An 18223-nucleotide genomic window follows, 5' to 3' on the forward strand; every position below is an offset into this window, starting at 1 on the left:
TTTATTCTTGTCAATTTGTTTACAGTGTTGTAAAAACTATGAATTGTGAGCTATCCCCCTTTTTGTACTGGCTGCTAAAAGTTTAAAGTCAATTTTGTAGCAGATGAATAAAAACTTAAACCTGTTCCTGTCTTGCTTGCCTTCACCAACTTCCTATTTTCCTTTCATCCTCACCTTCTTTTTTTAATCTGGATGAATTCTGTAAAACTTTTAAAGCCTTTTTGAAATAGGGAGAATTCAAGGTAGATAAACTAAAAAAAAGTAACAAAAAGGAAAAAAACAAACATTACCTTTACATCAAAATTACAATCAAGTCTTCTAATTAACACGATGAAAGTGCCAGATGAATTGTCTTTGAGTGGTGGAGGCACTATGGGTTCACAGGCATTCTCTGGTTTTGAGTTAATCAAAAAACCCTGAAAAAGAATTGGCAAGAAGTTTTTTTTTCCTCCGTTAAATTCCAAAAATCAATTCAACTTACTTCTAAAAACATCATTTAGATTGCTTCATGTATTTTGCATTATGCTAGATGAATTATCTGGGAGCTACAACAGTTCCTATCCTCCCAAGTGCTCATAATCCCAGGACTTCTAAAGTAGTAGTATTTGATTTCATAAGCATTTAGTTTTTTTTTAACTTCATTCCATTTCTACCACTGAAGTTTTTTTCTTTAATCATACATAAGCCCATCACTCCAAAGACAAACCACTATTAACATGTTGGTATATTTTCCAGTGATGATTGACATTTCTAAACCAAGTATGTACTTTTTTAAAATCAACTTTACATTATTCCATGTTATCAAACAATGAAAACTCACATTTCTAGATTATTTGTCCTATAGAAATACTAGCCCGAGTATATTAAGATATATGTAGAAAGGTGTTCCTGCTACATTGTTTTTAATAGCAAAAGCTGGAAATCGTGCACATCATCACAGCAACCATTTTTTAAAAATTCAATAGGGCGCCTGGGTGGCTCAGTCCATTAAGTGTCTGTCTTCACCTCAGGTCATGATCCTAGGGTCCTGGGATCAAGTCCTACATTGGGCTCTCTGCTCAGCAAGGAGCCTGCTTCTCCCTCTTCTCTCTATCCCCTAATCATGCTTGCTCTCTCCCCCTAATGAATAAAATCTTTAAAAAACACATACAATAGAAAAACAATGGAGCCATTAAAAAGAATGAGGTAAATCTATACACACTAAGGTAAAAAGATATCCATAAGATAACTATTAATTTAAAGAGAAAATAGCAAGTTGCTTTCCCAGAAATACAGGATGGTTTGACATCAGAAGATATATTAACATAAAATGCTACATTAACAGAAAAAAAAATGTTACATTAACAGATCAAATGACTGTCTCAATAGATGTAAGACACTGAATAAACATATAAAAAGTCACCAAATTCAATAAATTTATAAGATGCAAACAGTTAAAGCTCTGACACAATAGTCTTCCTATATGGTGTGTGAACTGATCACATCAACCACCTATCCACAGGATATGACCATTTCTCCTGCCTTGTCATGGGAAATGCTTTTGCATGTTCCAGGAATAAAATGCAGCATACCTTCATTTATTCATAAAATAGCTCCCCTTCTTGTTTCTATAAAGCACTTGGTTTTTACTTTGCAGAGAACTATAACTGTGGTTATCCTTCCGACAATGAATATTTACTTCAATCATGTTAAATTTACACCCTGCTGACTTTTCTGTACCTTTCTGCACACTTTTTGTTTTAATGACAAACCACATAGTGCCATTCTTTTCAAGATATTTGTAACAACAATCAAACTCAACCCATACAGTACCAACAAGGAATATAACTCAAATGAAGTGAAAATAATATGAACAGCTATGGCCTAATTTCCCATTAGGAAGTCAGTTCCACTAGGATTGCCACCTAGTGGACAGCAATTGAAGGACACATCCCAATTTCAGATATGTCAGAACACGGTAATAAAATAAATGCACTGTAGAATCAATGAATTTATGGTATGTACAGATACACAAAAAAGATCTACAAGTGAAACTGGAAACAGGGTTCTGCATTTTAATAATCTGTTATTAAATAAATCTGTTATTTAAAAATAACAGATATTTTTATATCTGTTATGACAAATGTGTATTATTTTTAATTTACAAAAGTCAAATTCACATAAACTAAAAGTCCCCAAAACAATCTAGTTGCATTAACAGAAAGTTGAATGAAGTCTTAAAAAACAGTTCTTAAATTATTAAATATCATCTTTTCCTGTAGACCATGCTAAAAGAATAAGTTGCTAAATCAACTAATTCCTATCCATCCTTGAGATGTGAGTCACTTAAAACTAAAAGCAAACTGGGTGCCTGGGTGGCTCAGTGGGTTAAGCCGCTGCCTTCGGCTCAGGTCATGATCTCAGGGTCCTGGGATCGAGTCCCGCATCGGGCTCTCTGCTCAGCAGGGAGCCTGCTTCCTCCTCTCTCTCTCTGCCTGCCTCTCTGCCTACTTGTGATCTCTCTCTGTCAAGTAAATAAATAAAATCTTTAAAAAAAAAAAAAAAACTAAAAGCAAACTAAGTAAAACTTTGTATCATCCATGAAGTCTACAGGGTAGTGTGATGGGCTTTGCCAGTTAATTTGGCACAACTCCCTATCCCTTGAAAAAGAATGGCCGAGAAGGTGCTACCTAAAGCCAGGTCCCTGTGCTTACTGTCACCTCTCAGAGGCAGTCTCTTCTTATTGAAAGATGCTTGCTCTGTAATCAAAGATTCTCCTCATCTCTACCTTCTCACAGGGGCACTTTATGCCAACATGTAGGAAGCCCAAGAAAATTACCAAGGTTGAGGATACTTAAAGTAGATGCCCATCTATACTTTCTCTTTGTTGCTGTAATTCCCTGATGTTTAATAAGAATGCTGGACAAAAATAGTGCAGGCAGACTGGTACCTCAGTATCATCAAATGTATAATTCAATAGGTCTACAATATATAAATAGGTCGATTTCTTCTGAAAGCTTTTGTGACTACACATAAAGCAAAGTACAGGGCGCCTGGGTGGCTCAGTGGGTTAAGCCTCTACCTTTGGCTCAGGTCATGATCTTAGGGTCCCGGGATCGAGTCCCGCATTGGGCTCTCTGTTCGGCAGGGAGACTGCTTCCTCCTCTCTCTCTCTCTCTCTCTGCCTGCCTCTCTGCCTACTTGTGATCTCTCTCTCCGTCAAATAAATAAATTCTTTAAAAAAAAAAAAAAGCAAAGTACACAAAATATAATTTTCCAGCTTGATGAATTTTTACAAACTAAACACACCTGTATTAGGAAATAGAACATTAACAGTGCTTCGGAAGTTCCCTTCATCCTCCCTGTCAGTCACTACTCTTCAAACCCTATTCCTGATGTCACTACATAGATTTCTAACATCTTCATTTTTTTTTTTTGGTCAGAGAGAGTGAGCACAGGCAGACAGAGTGGCAGGCAGAGGCAGAGGAAGAAGCAGGCTTCCTGCTGAGCAAGGAGCCCGATGTGGGACTCGATCCCTGGAAGCTGGGATCATGACCTGAGCTGAAGGCAGCTGCTTAACCAACTGAGCCACCCAGGCGTCCCTAACAGCTTCATTTTGCCTAATTTCACAAATGACACAAACAAAACCATATAGTATAGTAAGTGGTCTTTTAGACTTCTCTCTCTCAATGCTGTATCTGTGAGATTCATCCCTACTGTTGAGCAACTATACTTGGAGGATATTTTACTGCCATTTCTATATAGTATTACATTGTGTGACTATGCCAAAATTTATTCTACTGCTGATGAGCATGAAGGTAATTTCTAGTTAGGAGCTATTACAAATAAGGGTGTTATAAACATTTCCTGGACATTAACACATACACATCTGTTAAGTATGTACATAAAAATAGAACCATAGGATATCAAGCTGGATCATGGGGTATCGAGCTTTAGTAAATACTGCCAAGCTTTCCAAAGCAGTTTGGATCACCACTTTTTAACTGAAATATTCAAAAAAACCTAAACATATTCATGCTGAATATAATTTTGCTTTAGTGGTTCAGAAGGTATTTTGAACTATAATATTTCAGGATAAACATTATGGAAAAATTAATTTTGTTGATAAATTATACTGGTTACTAAGTGCATAATAGGTAGAAAATTTGATAAAGTGGTTTTGTTTCAAAGATTATTTCAGGCTGAAAAGCAACTTAACCTTCCTTCCCTTCAGTCTGCACTTAATGTTAAACTATATAAATAGTAAAATTAAGGTGCGCGTGGATGGCTCAGTCAGTTAAGCAGCTGCCTTCGGCTCAGGTCATGATCTCAGGGCCCTGAGATCAAGCCTCCATCTGGCTCCCTGCTCAGCAGGGAGTCTGCTTCTCCCTCTCCTTCTGTTGCTCCCCCTGCTTGTGCACGCCTGCACACATGCTCTCTGTTGAGTAAAAAAATAAAATCTTAAAAAAAAAAAGTAAAATTAAGAAAAGTATATGCAATTATAATGTCAACAAAAATATTAAAAGGCAGCACTACATCTTTCCCTTTGTAGGAGTATAAAAGTTAAAAGCAGAACAAGAGAAAGAGGTGAGTTATAGTGTTAGTATCTAAAGTTGTAAATTAACTAATTAACTGCAGTAACAGCAAGCAGTTAACATTTGTTGAGCCATGGCACTCAAAACTGTGTGTCAGGCACTATGCTCTTTCAAGGTTCTAATTCAGTTAATCCATGGAATAACCCAAGGAAGTAACTACTGTTACTATCCTTATTTTGAAGATGAGGAAATGAAGTCTCAAAAAGGTTGGGTAACTTGCCCAAGGTTACATTCACAGCAGGCATGCAATCCCAGGAAGTCTGACTCCAGAACCTATGTTCTGAACCACGATGTTATAGTACCTCCATTAAGATGACAAAACAAAATAAAACCCAACTAGGTGAAAACCAAAATGGGCAACAAAAAGAAGAATGAACATTAATAAAAACAAACAAGCCAAAATGTTAGTCTAAAAGGCGATTAAGGCTGATTCCAATATCTGATATAAATATTTCAAACAAAGATGTCAAAGGAAACTGTCGTAATTTTTACATTCCAGCACAGACCAAAGATTTACACTGATCAGACTTTATTAGCTAACATTTTCCTAATCTGAGACAGATGAATTTATTTATATCAACAACCTTCTATGATTTTAAAAATATCCACTGTTCTTTTCCCTAACTTTTTATCAGATCATTCTGCCATAATTTACTCATAATTTTCACATACAGAACACATTTAATTCCTTTTTCACAAATAGTTGGAAATTATGCTCTTCTTATACAGTAAAAATATCCTTTAACCACTACTCATGTTATTTTAAGTTCTTTTAACACTATGCTCTGAATATACTGGTCTCATTTCATAAGGGCTCTTTGTAAGAGGATGAATAAGACTGAGTTCTTTCCAATATTAATTATTTGGCTATGGACTAACAGATCCAATAAGAGAAAAGAATAAACAACATGCAGTTCAACTTCATAGAACAGAGCAAATCATTCAAACTATAGGAGGCAGAGACAGAAAAAGTGGCATTTGACTTGGTTCTTAAGTTTTACAATATTTTAATCTGGGGCCAAAACCCAAACATACTACTATAAATGATCTGACCAGTATATCAACAGATAGCCAGGACTGGATCTTAGAATACCAAGGTTATCAGTGGAAAACCTGTGAAATCTGAAAGAAGTGTGTACTCTATTTAATATATAAATTTTAATTTCTCAGATTTGATAAAGGCACCAGGGTTATATAAAAAGGTTAACATTAAAAGAAACTGAGTAAAGAGTATATGGAAACTCTCTGCACTATTTTTTGCAGCTTTTCTATGTCTAAGTTCATTTCAAAAAAAATTTTTATTAAATTTATTAATTTTTTAATAAACATATAATGTATTTTTATCCCCAGGGGTACAGGTCTGTGAATCGCCAGGTTTACACATTTCACAGCACTCACCATAGCACATACCCTCCCCAATGTCCGTAACCCCACCACCCTCTCCCGTCCCCCCTCCTCCAGCAACCCTCAGTTCACTTATTTCAAAAAAATTTTTTTGATAAATCAAACACATCAACATCAAGAAGGTAACAAAAGGAACTATCACGTTTTAACCTGTTCTTGACAGTGCACTTCTACTAATACACTCTGATATACTGATGTTTCTGGCAAACACACTACAGTTGTTTCAACAAATTTTTGACATATGCTGCTACTAAGCTATTTTTCGCCTTTTTTAAGTACCTATTTTTTAGGACTCAAGGACAAAACATTAGTATTTTAACCATTGCAAGCTTCATGCCATTTGCAAATTTGAGTCATACCTTCCATGTCTTTCTGCACATCACTGAAGAAAGCACTGAATAAGACAGAAATTTGAGGGTTATATACTAATTAAAAGTTAAACCCTTAACTAAATTATAAGAAAAGATTGTTTAAAAAAACACACAAATCTAGATATTACATTTGTGGCATTTTTTAAATCAGTAATCAATTATCTTTCATCTCAAAAGTTGTATCTTCCCTTATGTATACTCTTAGAATTCTCCCCAGTAACTTTTTTGGTTATATATTTTACCAATGAGTTAGATTTTAGATCTTAATATCTGATTTGAGGATGTCACAAAATTACAATAAACCCATAAATAACTGAAAACATTAAATACTTAAAAGTGCTAAGTCAGCAAATACTATTTAGACCAACTATATAATTTTTAAAACATATTATTTCTGAAAAAGTTCAGAAATTATTAAAAACAAAATTAGGCTCATATCAATAATCTACGAATGTCAAACCTTTAAATAAGGTCCCAGACTATTATATTTATTAATTGCACTGAGATTAAAAACAAAAAAGAAAAGCATAAAAATTTATAAAATGTTAATACACAGTTCTAAAATCACCCACCTTGAGAATTTACCCAAGTAAGAATTTTTGAGTGATTTGTTTTAAAAAGATTTTATAATTAGCCTATATCAATTACCTACTAAGATGCTAAGATTAACTACTTCCTAGCCATGACAGAGTAACAGGGACTAGTTTTATCCTCTTGGTTTAAATAACTAGAAAATTAAACAGAGTATGAAACATCAGCTTTCAAAGAATGGATAACAGCACAAAACAGCAACTGCTAAGAAGAAATAAATAAATGCAATAACCCCTGCAAATACCTCAGCTCACTGCCTCAGAACAGGGCAGGAGAACCCAGAGTCTGTTGGTCTCAATAAGTTGAGGAGATAGAGTTCAGAGCATGGGGAGGCCAACGCAGCTAAGATTTTCTATGGCACCATACTGGGGAAAAGGGAGCTACAAAGAAAGAGCTCTAGATACATGCAGCGGTATCCACTCAAGTCCTTGGCTGAGTAGTAATCTGCATTTTTGTGGGAAGGAGCTACCCAAAACTGAGAAAGAAAGGAGTAAACAGAATGATCCCTGGAGCCTACACAGGTCTGGGAATTATCAGCCAGAGTGGGAAAACTCTCTAATACAGAGCACCAAATAGAGTCCTCAGAAAACTACTGTCTCAGATGGGCCAAATGAGCCCTAAACATTTGAAATTAAGGAAAATAAAAACACAACTTATCAAATTTGTGAGACACAACTAACACAGCACTTAGAGGGAAATTTATAGCACTAAATATTTATATTAGAAAAGAGGAAAAGGTCTTAAATCAATGGCCTCAATTTTCACCTAAAGAAACTAGGAGGGGCACCTGGGTGGCTCAGTGGGTTAAAGCCTCTGCCTTCGGCTCAGGTCATGATCTCAGGATCCTGGGATTGAGCCCCATATTGGGCTCTCTGCTCAGCGGGGAGCCTGCTTCCTCCTCTCTCTCTGACTGCCTCTCTGACTACTTGTGATCTCTCTGTCTCTGTCAAGTAAATAAATAAAACCTTAAAAAAAAAAAAGAAAGAAAAGAAAAGAAACTAGGAAAAGTGGGGCAAAGCAAACAAAACCCAAAATAAGAGAAGTAAGTAATAAATAACGCTATTTTCTTTACCCTAATGCTTTGGATATATATTACTGTAGACAAGTGGACAGCCTTAAGTTGAATAACTCGCCCAGTGACAGAACCATAATTTGAAGCCTTGTAATGCTGACCCCAAAGCTATGTTCTTCCCATTTTAGCACAGTACTCATAGGGATTAAACCAGCACTAATTTTCAGGTTTCTGTTTTGTCAGCCTAGCACTCTAATAATTTTGGCATTGTGCTAATATAATCATCACTTTTATGGCAAAAGTTCAGATGCACTTATTAAAATTACTAGCAGTCTAGGTTATCTTTTTTCTTCTCCGTCTTATACCTACTATCCTATTATCCCATCTTTCATTGTATTATGTAGAAGTTTTGATACGCGGTTTATAGACAACTGGTTTTTCAACTCATTTGCCACTGTTGAAATTAACTATCATAACTAAGTTGAAGTCCTAGAACACACAGACAGCTTTATGCTCACAACTGAGGATCACAAATCACAGGCATTATCATCCTGTTTTAGAGAATACTTAATTAAGCTTCAAAGAAGACAACACAGTCAAGATTCAGCTGCTAACTAATGGTGCTGTGAGTCACACTGACTCAAATGTTTCCTTTCTTAAAAAAACATTGTCTTTCAAATTTAATATAAACACAAAAAGAAGATGATTTCAGTGAGATCAGTGAAACTAAAGATTACTCTCTAATACTATTTTGTTCCTTAATTAACTTTTCACTTTAATTCCAGTATAATTAACATAGTGTTAATTATAACATATAATATAAATAATATACATATTATTTATATTATATTATAACATACAGTGTTATATTAGTTTCAGGCACACAATATAGTGATTCAATAATTCTATACATTACTCAGTGCTCATCATGCTAAGTGTACTCTTTAATCCCCATCACCTGTTTCACCCACCCACCCCCTTCCCCGCTGCTAACCATCTGTTTGTTCTCTATAGTTTAGAGTCTGTTTCTTGGTTTGCCTCTCTTTTTCTTCTTTATCTTTGCATGCTTATTTTGTTGGTTTTTTTTTTTTTAAAGATTTTATTTATCAGAGAGAGAGCGTGCAGAGGGAGGAGCAGAGGGAGAGGAAGTTAATGTCCAGCAGACGCCATGCCGAACACAGAGCCCAACTCCAGTCTCAATCCCATGACCCTAAGATTCATGACCTGAGCCAAAATCAAGAGCCAGATATTCAACCAACTGAGCCACCTAGGTGCTCCTCTTCTATTTGTTTCTTCAATTCCACATTTGAGTGAAATCATATGGTATTTGTCTTTCTCTAATTTATACTTTAAATTAGCATTATACTTTCTAGCTCCATCCTTGTTGCAAATGGCAAATTTCATGCTTTTTCATGGCTTTTTTATTCCATTGTATATATACACCACATCTTCTTTATCCAGTCATCTAGTGTGGACACTTGGTCTGCTCCCATAATTTAGCTATTGTAAATAATGCTACAATAAACATAGGGGTGCATATATCCCTTTGAATTAGTGTTTTTGTATTTGGGGGGCAAACAGCCAGTAGTGCAATTACTGGATCATAGGGTAGTTCTATTTTTATTATTTCTATTATTATGATGATATTTGTGCTAAACAAATACACTTGGTAAGAAAAAAGAGCTCACAACTTAAAGTGAATTATAAGGTGTCAAAAAGGAAATTAATATCATCAAACCAAAGATATTTCTATGTGTGTGTTATATATAAAATATACATATATATTATCTATAAAATCAGTCAGTAAAATTTTTACCTTCTTTCAATATATATTCTAATAAACTTACTCAAGAAAAAATTCCTTGGTGGAGAACCTGGGTGGCTCAGCCAGTCGAGCATCGGACTCTTGATTTCAGCTCAGGTCATCATCCCATGAATCCTGGGATCAAGCCCCATGTTGAGGTCCCTGCTTAGTGGGGAATCTCTTGTCTCCTCCTGCCCATCTCCCCACTTGTGCACCCTTTCTAAAATAAATAAATAAATAAATCTTTAAAGATAAATAAATCTTTTTTTTTTAAAGATTTTATTTATTTATTTGACAGATAGAGATCACAAGTAGGCAGAGAGGCAGGCAGAGAGAGACAGAGAAGCAGGCTCCCCGCTGAGCCAAGAGCCTAATGTGGGACTCGATACCAGGACCCTGGGATCATGACCTGAGCTGAAGGCTTTAACCCACTGAACCACCCAGGCACCCCAAAGATAAATAAATCTTTAAAGAAAAAAAAGATCCCTTGCTTTATTCAAGGATTCATTTTCAGATTCCATTACAGAGCAAATTCTCTTAGCATCTACAGTATTATTATGCCAAAAACTGCAAATAGAATATGTTCACTTTGGAAGAGGAAATTTTAGGGAATAGTGGTTAGGCCAAAATAGTATTAAATAAAAAGTAAGAAATAATCATGAGCTGTTGTGGTTCAAGTTAGGCTCCCCCTGATGCCAAACAACTGTTGACAGTTTTGCATCTCTAATGTATAAGAGGCACTGATCATTATAAATACTCCTCAACGAGACATATAAGACAAGCTAGTCATCAAGGTGTGAAGGTGACCCCAAGACATTGGTATATCTCCAATATACTTCCTACTTGTCAGGGAGCAAAATAAATCCTAACGTTGGAATTTTCACCCTCAAGTTTTTTTCTACAGAGCTTCTGAGGGCAAGCAGAAAACAGATGGCACAAATCACCCTAGAAACAGAAAACATCAGGCTACCAGATTCTTAAATATGGTTTTTCATGTTCACTGAAGAACACTAATGAACCCTTGAGATTGCAAACTTCTCAATATATATATGGTCATTTTGGTTATTTCCTATTTCACAATTTTTTCCCAACAGGTCAACCTGAAACATTAATTGCCATTTTGATTCTTTATTTTATTGATAAACTGGTTCACTGAACAAATTTGTTGAATCCTTACTATAATTCAGGTACAGCCAGAGAGAAAGATTCTGCCTTCAAGAAATTTACATTCTAGGGGCGCCTGGGTGACTCAGTGGGTTAAAGCCTCTGCCTTCTGCTCAGGTCATGACCCCAGGGTCCTGGGATCGAGCCCCACATCCGGCTCTCTGCTCAGCGGGGAGCATGCTTCCCTTCCTCTCTCTCTCTCTCTCTCTCTCTCTGCCTGCCTCTCCGCCTACTTTTGATCTCTGTCAAATAAATAAATAAAATCTTAAAAAAAAAAAAAGAAATTTACATTCTATGCCAAACACTATACTAAAACAGAAATGAGTATGATAAAGTACTTGTTGCTTGTGAGGACCTCTACTATAACATTTTTCTTCCTGATTTTATATTTATCAACTTTTCAATCTGTAAATTCTGGATATATCTCTTATATCTATTCATATTGGTAAAATTGCTCAGACAGGACTGAGAAAATACTCCCACAAAATTGCCATCATTTTGAATACACATACACCCCCAATATTTAATATAAAAACTGAGTAACTACCAACTATAAATCATATAAATAAGTCTTAAATTAGAAGTCCTCTTAATGGGGTGCCTGGGTGGCTCAGCGGGTTAAGCCGCTGCCTTCGGCTCAGGTCATGAACTCGGAGTCCTGGGATCGAGCCCCACATCCGGCTCTCTGCTTGGCAGGGAGCCTGCTTCCTCCTCTCTCTCTGCCTGCCTCTCTGTCTGCTTGTGATCTCTCTCAAATAAATAAATAAAATCTTTAAAAAAAAAAAAGAAGTCCTCTTAATATTTAAATAGTATCTCTATAAAAACAGAGGATATATAAGAATATCCTTATTATCAAAGAGATTACTTCCAAAGTCTAGGAGAGACTGTTCCTTTAAAACAACTGCTCAATTAAGCCAAGAATGGTAGTTATTAAGTTGATGAGAAATTTATGCTAAGGAGAGCTAAAGTAAGAAAAAAGTTTGTGGCATCTGAGCCACAACCCACTTCCCTGACACTATTAGGTCAGTAATATGGAAGCTCCACTCTGTACTGCCAGGGCAAAGACCACAGGGCTCCTTCTCCCCTGAGTTCCCAGCTAAGGAATATGGTATCTCAGCAGGAAGGGAAGGTCACCATTTATTATCCTCTCCAGCTCCAAACTGCAAAGGCTAAATTCCTGGTGAATGTGGCAAAGTATACAAAACCAAGAACACTGGGGCCCTGGTCACCTTCACCTTAGCTCACCTTCAGGACAAAGGATCCATGCTGAGAGGGGCAAAGAGATCAGAGACAACTATCCCCAACCAGCACAGAGCTTAGCGGGGGATCACCGAAAAATGAAAATGTGACTTGTGCTAGGCAATCACTCAGGAGATACACAGGTATTAGTAGTAAAGAAACAAACACAGGAAACAGTAAATACACAGTCATTTCTTAGATTAGAAAGAAAGCCAGTGAGACTGATGAATTCTGAATGGAGCCAATTCCCGATCAGTGGCTCAGAAAGTTGGCCCAGTAAAAGAGGCAGTTGGTGAGAAAAAAGACCTCCAAAGCTCTTCCTAAAGAAATTGACTTTATTTGAAACAGAGTGTGGGAGGGCACACCTGGGTGGCTCAGTAGGTTAAACATCTACTTTCAGCTCAGGTCATGATCTCAGGGTCCTGGGATCGAAGCCGGCATTGGGCTCTCTGCTCAGCAGGGAGCCTGCTTCCCTCTCTCTCTGCTTGCTGCTCTGCCTACTTGTGATCTCCCTCTGTCAAATAAATAAAATCTTTTAGACTTTCTTTTCTTTGTAAGGCAGGATGATATTCTTATGCATATACCACATTTTGTTTATCCACTCATCTATTGACGGATACTTCGGTTGTTTCTACTTTCTGGCTATTGTGAATAATGCTGTTATGAACATGGGTGTACAAATATCTGTTCAAGTTCTTGCTTTCATTTCTTTTGAGTATTCACCCAGAAGTAGGATTGCTAAACCATATGGTAATTCTATATTTAATTTTTTGATGAATTGTCATACTGTTTTTCACAGTGGTTCTTCCATTTTAAGTTCCCACGAGCTATGCACAAGAGTTCCAATTTCTTCACATCCTTGGCCACATTTATTATTTTCCTTTTGATTATAGTCATCCTAACATAACACAATACAGTTTTGATTTACATTTCCCTCTAAGTATTAATGATGCTCAGTATTTTCATTAGCTTGTTGGCCACTGTTTATCTTCTTTGGAGAAATGTTTATCCAAGTCCTGGGTGCATTTTAAAATCAGGTTAACTTATTTTTATTGAGTTCTAGGAGTTCCTTATATATTCTGGATATCAGACATATGATTGAAAAATATTTTCCCTCATTCCATGGGCTGTCTTTAGGGTCTTTCGCCCTTTAATGCAAAAAGGTTTTAATTTTCATGAAGTCCAATCATCTATTTTTTTCTTTTGTTGCCTGTGCTTTTAATGCCCAAGAAAACATTGCCAAATCCAATGTTATAAAGCTTTTCCCTTATGTTTTCATATAAGAGTTTTACATATTAGCTATTACATTCAGGTCTTTGACTCAAATGTAAGGTCTTTGAGTTAATCTTTTATATGGCAATTTTATTCTTTTGCATGTGGATATCCAGTTTTCCCAATACATCAGTCAAAAGAATTATCCTTTCTTTGAATGGTCTTGGTAGCCTTGTCAAAATCATTTGACTTGTATGTGTTTATTTCTGAGCTATGCTATTTTATTGGTCTTTGAGTCCGTGTTTATGTCAGCATCATACTATTTTGGTTACTGTAGTTTTGTACTGTTTTAATTATTTTATTTTTGAAAGAGAGAGCAAGCATGCAGGGTGTAGGGAGGGGCAGAGGGAGAGGGAGAGAGAGATTGAATCTTAAGCTGTGTGTGGAGCCCAGCGTGCAGGGCTCAGTATCACAACCCTGAGATCATAATCTGAACTGAAATCAAGAGTCAGATTCTTTAACCAACTCAGCCTCCCAGGCTCCCTGCTTTGTAGTAAGTTTTAAATTCAGGAAGTACGAGAGTTTTGACTTTGCTCTTTTTCAATATTATTTTGACTATTAGAGGTCCCTTGAGATTCCATATAGATAATAGGATGGATTTTTCTATTTCTGCAAAAACCATCATTGGGATTTTGATAGGGATTGTATCAAATTTATAGATTGCTTTGGGCAGTACTGACATCTTAACTATATTGTCTATCAATCCATGATAGGATTGACATCCTTAGGATGTTTGTGTCTTTTAATTTCAGCAACGTTTGGAAGTTTACTTTTTTTTAGTTTGTTGGGTGTTTTTATCATGAAAGGGTGTTGGATTTTGTCAAACGTGTTTTCTACACGAATTGAGATGATTGTAAGACTTTTTCCTCCCTACATTCTGTTAATGTATATTGTTTGCTTTTTTATATATATACAATTACATATATTTGCATATATATGTGTGCATATGTATGTATGTATATGTAGACACAGTTGTGTGTGTGTATATATATATATACACACATAATAAACAACTATGTGTACACACACACACACGCACACACACACACACACACAAAACACAATTATATTACACTGAACCATACTCCCATTCCTAACACTCCAATTTTTAAGGTTGCTACCCAAGGGACCAGCCCCCAAACTGCCTATCTCTGAAAGCCAGCAGGGCGTGTGTCCATGAGTCCCACACACCATAACAAAACCAGATGCATGCCACCTGGCTCTCATCTAGGACTCAGTACAGAAGGAGCAAGCAAACACCCATCTCCCAGTCATTCTCTGGAAAAGGATTGACTGTATACTGTACAAGAGGGTCCAACTTTTCATTCTGGCTCACTCCAACAATTAAACCAAGTCTCTAGCTTCTCTCTAGAAGAAGTGTGTCCACACATCTAACATCCTAATTTTTATGGCTGCCACATAAGGCTTAGCATTCACAAATCCTATAGGACCATATTCACAAAAAAACAGTTTTTAACAGGTATGGAAGCAATCACTATCCACTATTTCCCCCCAGGGCTTAGCACAGAGGATGCAAGCAAAAATACCCATCCCTGTCTTTCTCTAGAAGAGCTGTGACTGTATACTTTTCTAGCTGATGCTTGAGGTTCTGCCTTGTAATCAGCCTCCATGTGGGAACTAAGATCCCCCTAGAAGCCTAAAAGATCTGGTGGGCACATCCTCTGCTGTCCACTGTCAGCTCACTTGAACAGTAAAACCAGCCTCCAGCTTCTCCCTGAAAGGACCTTGTCCACACAACTAGCACTCCAACTGTCACCCCAGTGACTAACTTCCAAATCACCTAACTCTGGGGTCTGGGATACCACAGGGCTTGGTATCTCGTGAGTATCCTGGAACATACAAAACAATGACAACTCTAACTTGGAAACACAAGCATATCCAGTGACTACTCTCTCTAGCTCACCAGATTAAGTAACCAGAAACACCCACCTTGACAGGAACAGGAACTAAACTGCATATATAATATCCTGATTTCCCAGCTGCTGCCTTCAAGTTGAATTTCCAATTAGCATGCACTGGAGAGCCATATTAAAGTAAGTAGATGGCAATAACTGGCAACTCAAATCCACAAGAATAGAGAACCAGAAATAATAAGTAAGAATACTAACATAAAACATTACAAATATATACTTATTCTCCTTTCTTTTCTCAAGCTCATTAGTACATATAAAATTATATGAAGCAATAGTTAAAACAATGTATCATTGAGCTTATAACATATAATATACATAAAAGTAATATAAAAGAGAAAAAAATAGAGCTATATTGTAATCATGTTTCTATATCTTACTGAAACTGGCCTAGTATTCATCTGAAGTAGATTCTAATCATTAAAGATGTATATGGTAAGCCCTAGCAACCACCAAAAGAATAATGCAAAATAATACAGTGGGGAAAAAAATCAATAATGAATTAAAATGATACACTAGAAAATATTAACTTACTGCAAAGGAAAGCAATAAAAGAAAAAATAGACATGAAACACAGAAAACAGAAAATAAAATGGCTCCAACAACAAGAATAACATTCATAAAAAAAAAAAAGAATAACATTCATGTGAATGAATGAAATAATTTATTCAAAATTATTGTCAAAATGGATTTTTTTAAATTTTTTAAAAATATTTTATTTATTTATTTGATAGACAGAGATCACAAGTATGCAGAGAAGCAGGCAGAGAGAAATGAAGAGAAGCAGGCTCCCTGCTGAGCAGAGAGCCCGATGCAGGGCTTGATCCCAGGACTCTGGGATCATGACCTGAGCTGAAGGCAAAGGCTTTAACCCACTGAACCACTCAGGTGCCCCTCAAAATGGATTTTAAAACTGAAGTTCCAACTGTGTGCCATATACGAAAACACAAATTATAAAGGGTTTAAATGTAAAAGGATGAAAAAGATAAATAAACAGCTACCATATGAAAGCTGGAATGATTATACTAATACAAACAAAATAAGTTTTAAATTAAAAATACATTATGAGAAATATACAAGAACATTTTGTAATGATATAAAGGTCAATACACCAGAAAGATATAACTACTATAAACATACAGGCACCAAACAACAGAGTCCCGCATTACATAGTAAAAAAAAAACTAACAAAATTGAAAAGGGAAACAGGTAATTCAACAATTATATTGGAGACTTCAATATCTTACTCTCAATACACAGAACTTGTAAGATCAATCAGGAAACAGAAGACCTGAACAACACTATAAGACCACTAAAGCTAAAAGACATCTATTGAACATCTCATCCAACAACAAAGTATACATTCTTCTCAATTGCACAGGGAACATTTTCCAACACAGATCATATGTGAAACCATAAAACAATGCTCAATAACTTTTAAGTACTGAATCATCCAAAGTACATTCTATGACCACACTGAAGTAAAATTGGAAATCAAAATTTGAAGAAACTCAGAAATAAGTACAAAATAAACAACACATTCCTAAATAAGCAATGAATCAAATAATTCACAAAAGAAATTACAAAAATTATTTTGAAAATGAAAAAAGAGAAACAACATATCATAACTAAGGGGAAACAGTTAAAACAATGCTTAACAGAAATTTATGCCTATGTTAAAAAGAAGAAAAATGTCAAATCAATAACCTTTTCACTTTAAGACACTTGAAAAAGAAGAGCAAACTAATCCTAAAGCAAATCCTGCTCTTGGGGGACCCGGGTGGCTCAGGCAGTTAAGCAACCAGCTCTTGATTCCATTTCAGATCATAATCTCAGGGTCCTGGGATCAAGTTCCACATCTGGCTCTGTGCTCATTGTGAAGACTATCTCCCTCTCCCTCTGCCCTTCCCCCCGCTTACACACACACACTCTCTATCTGTCTCTCTCTCTCTCTCTCTCATGAATAAACAAATTAAAAAAAAAAAAGGCTGGGGATATCTGGGTAGTACAATCTGTTAAGTGACTGACTCTTTGTTTTGGCTCAGGTCATAATCTCATGGTTCATGAGATCAAGCCCCACACTCACTCTCTCCCTCTCCCTCTGGATCCTCCCCCACTCTCACATATACTCTCTAAATTAATAGATCTAAAAAAAAAAAAAAGTCTGCTCTTGACAATTCTATTAAGAAATATCCTAAATGGGATTATTTAAGAATATCTGATAAAAGTATTTGCCTTTTCCTAACTATTTTAGACATTCATTGCTTCATGTCAAAGAAACATTTCAAATTTCAAAATAAAAAAATATTCTTCAATTAAAAAAAAAATGTCCTGCAGTGCTAGCCAGGCGATTAAGCCAAAAAGAAGAAGAAGAAGAAGAAGAAGAAGAAGAAGAAGAAGAAGAAGAAGGAGGTAAAAAGGGAAAAGAAAGGAAGGAAAAAAGAGGAAAGATAAAAAACATTCAAATTGGAAAGGAAGAATTAATACTGTCTCTATTTGATCTGCAGAGGACATGAGTTTATACAGCTGACCCTTGAACAACACGGGCTTGAACTGCACAGGCCACTTACACATGAATTTTTTTTTGGATACAGTATGGTACTATAAACATATTTTCCCTTCCTTAGAATTTTTCCTAATAACATTTTCTATTCCTTATCTTACTTTAATGTGTATTGTGTTAAATATTTACTGCATATATTTTTATGTATATGTATGTATATGTATGTGTATGTATGTTCATGTATATGTGTGTATGTATATTTTATGTATATGTATGTATACATATGTATATGAATGTAATGCATATAACATACAAAATATGTGTTGATAAACTGTTTATATCACTGAGGCTTTTCGGG

At 35.9% G+C, this 18223-nt stretch overlaps 1 protein-coding gene across 5 annotated transcripts in view; it reads right to left on the minus strand.

Annotated features, from left to right (window-relative positions):
* Nucleotides 1-18223, minus strand: part of RNF13 (ring finger protein 13) — a 148764-nt gene that overhangs the window by 81508 nt on the left and 49033 nt on the right. For 3 of the 5 annotated variants that reach the window (XM_032345690.1, XM_032345685.1, XM_032345694.1), the window contains exon 4: nt 291-416. In XM_032345690.1, the coding sequence (XP_032201581.1) occupies nt 291-416 (126 nt within the window). Of the gene's footprint in view, nt 1-290; nt 417-6337; nt 6373-18223 lie in introns of those variants that run through there. The other 2 variants (XM_032345695.1, XM_032345702.1) reach the window with 2 other exon arrangements.

The sequence above is a fragment of the Mustela erminea genome, chromosome 1 (genome assembly GCF_009829155.1).
Source record: "Mustela erminea isolate mMusErm1 chromosome 1, mMusErm1.Pri, whole genome shotgun sequence".
Taxonomy (NCBI): Eukaryota; Metazoa; Chordata; class Mammalia; order Carnivora; family Mustelidae; genus Mustela; species Mustela erminea.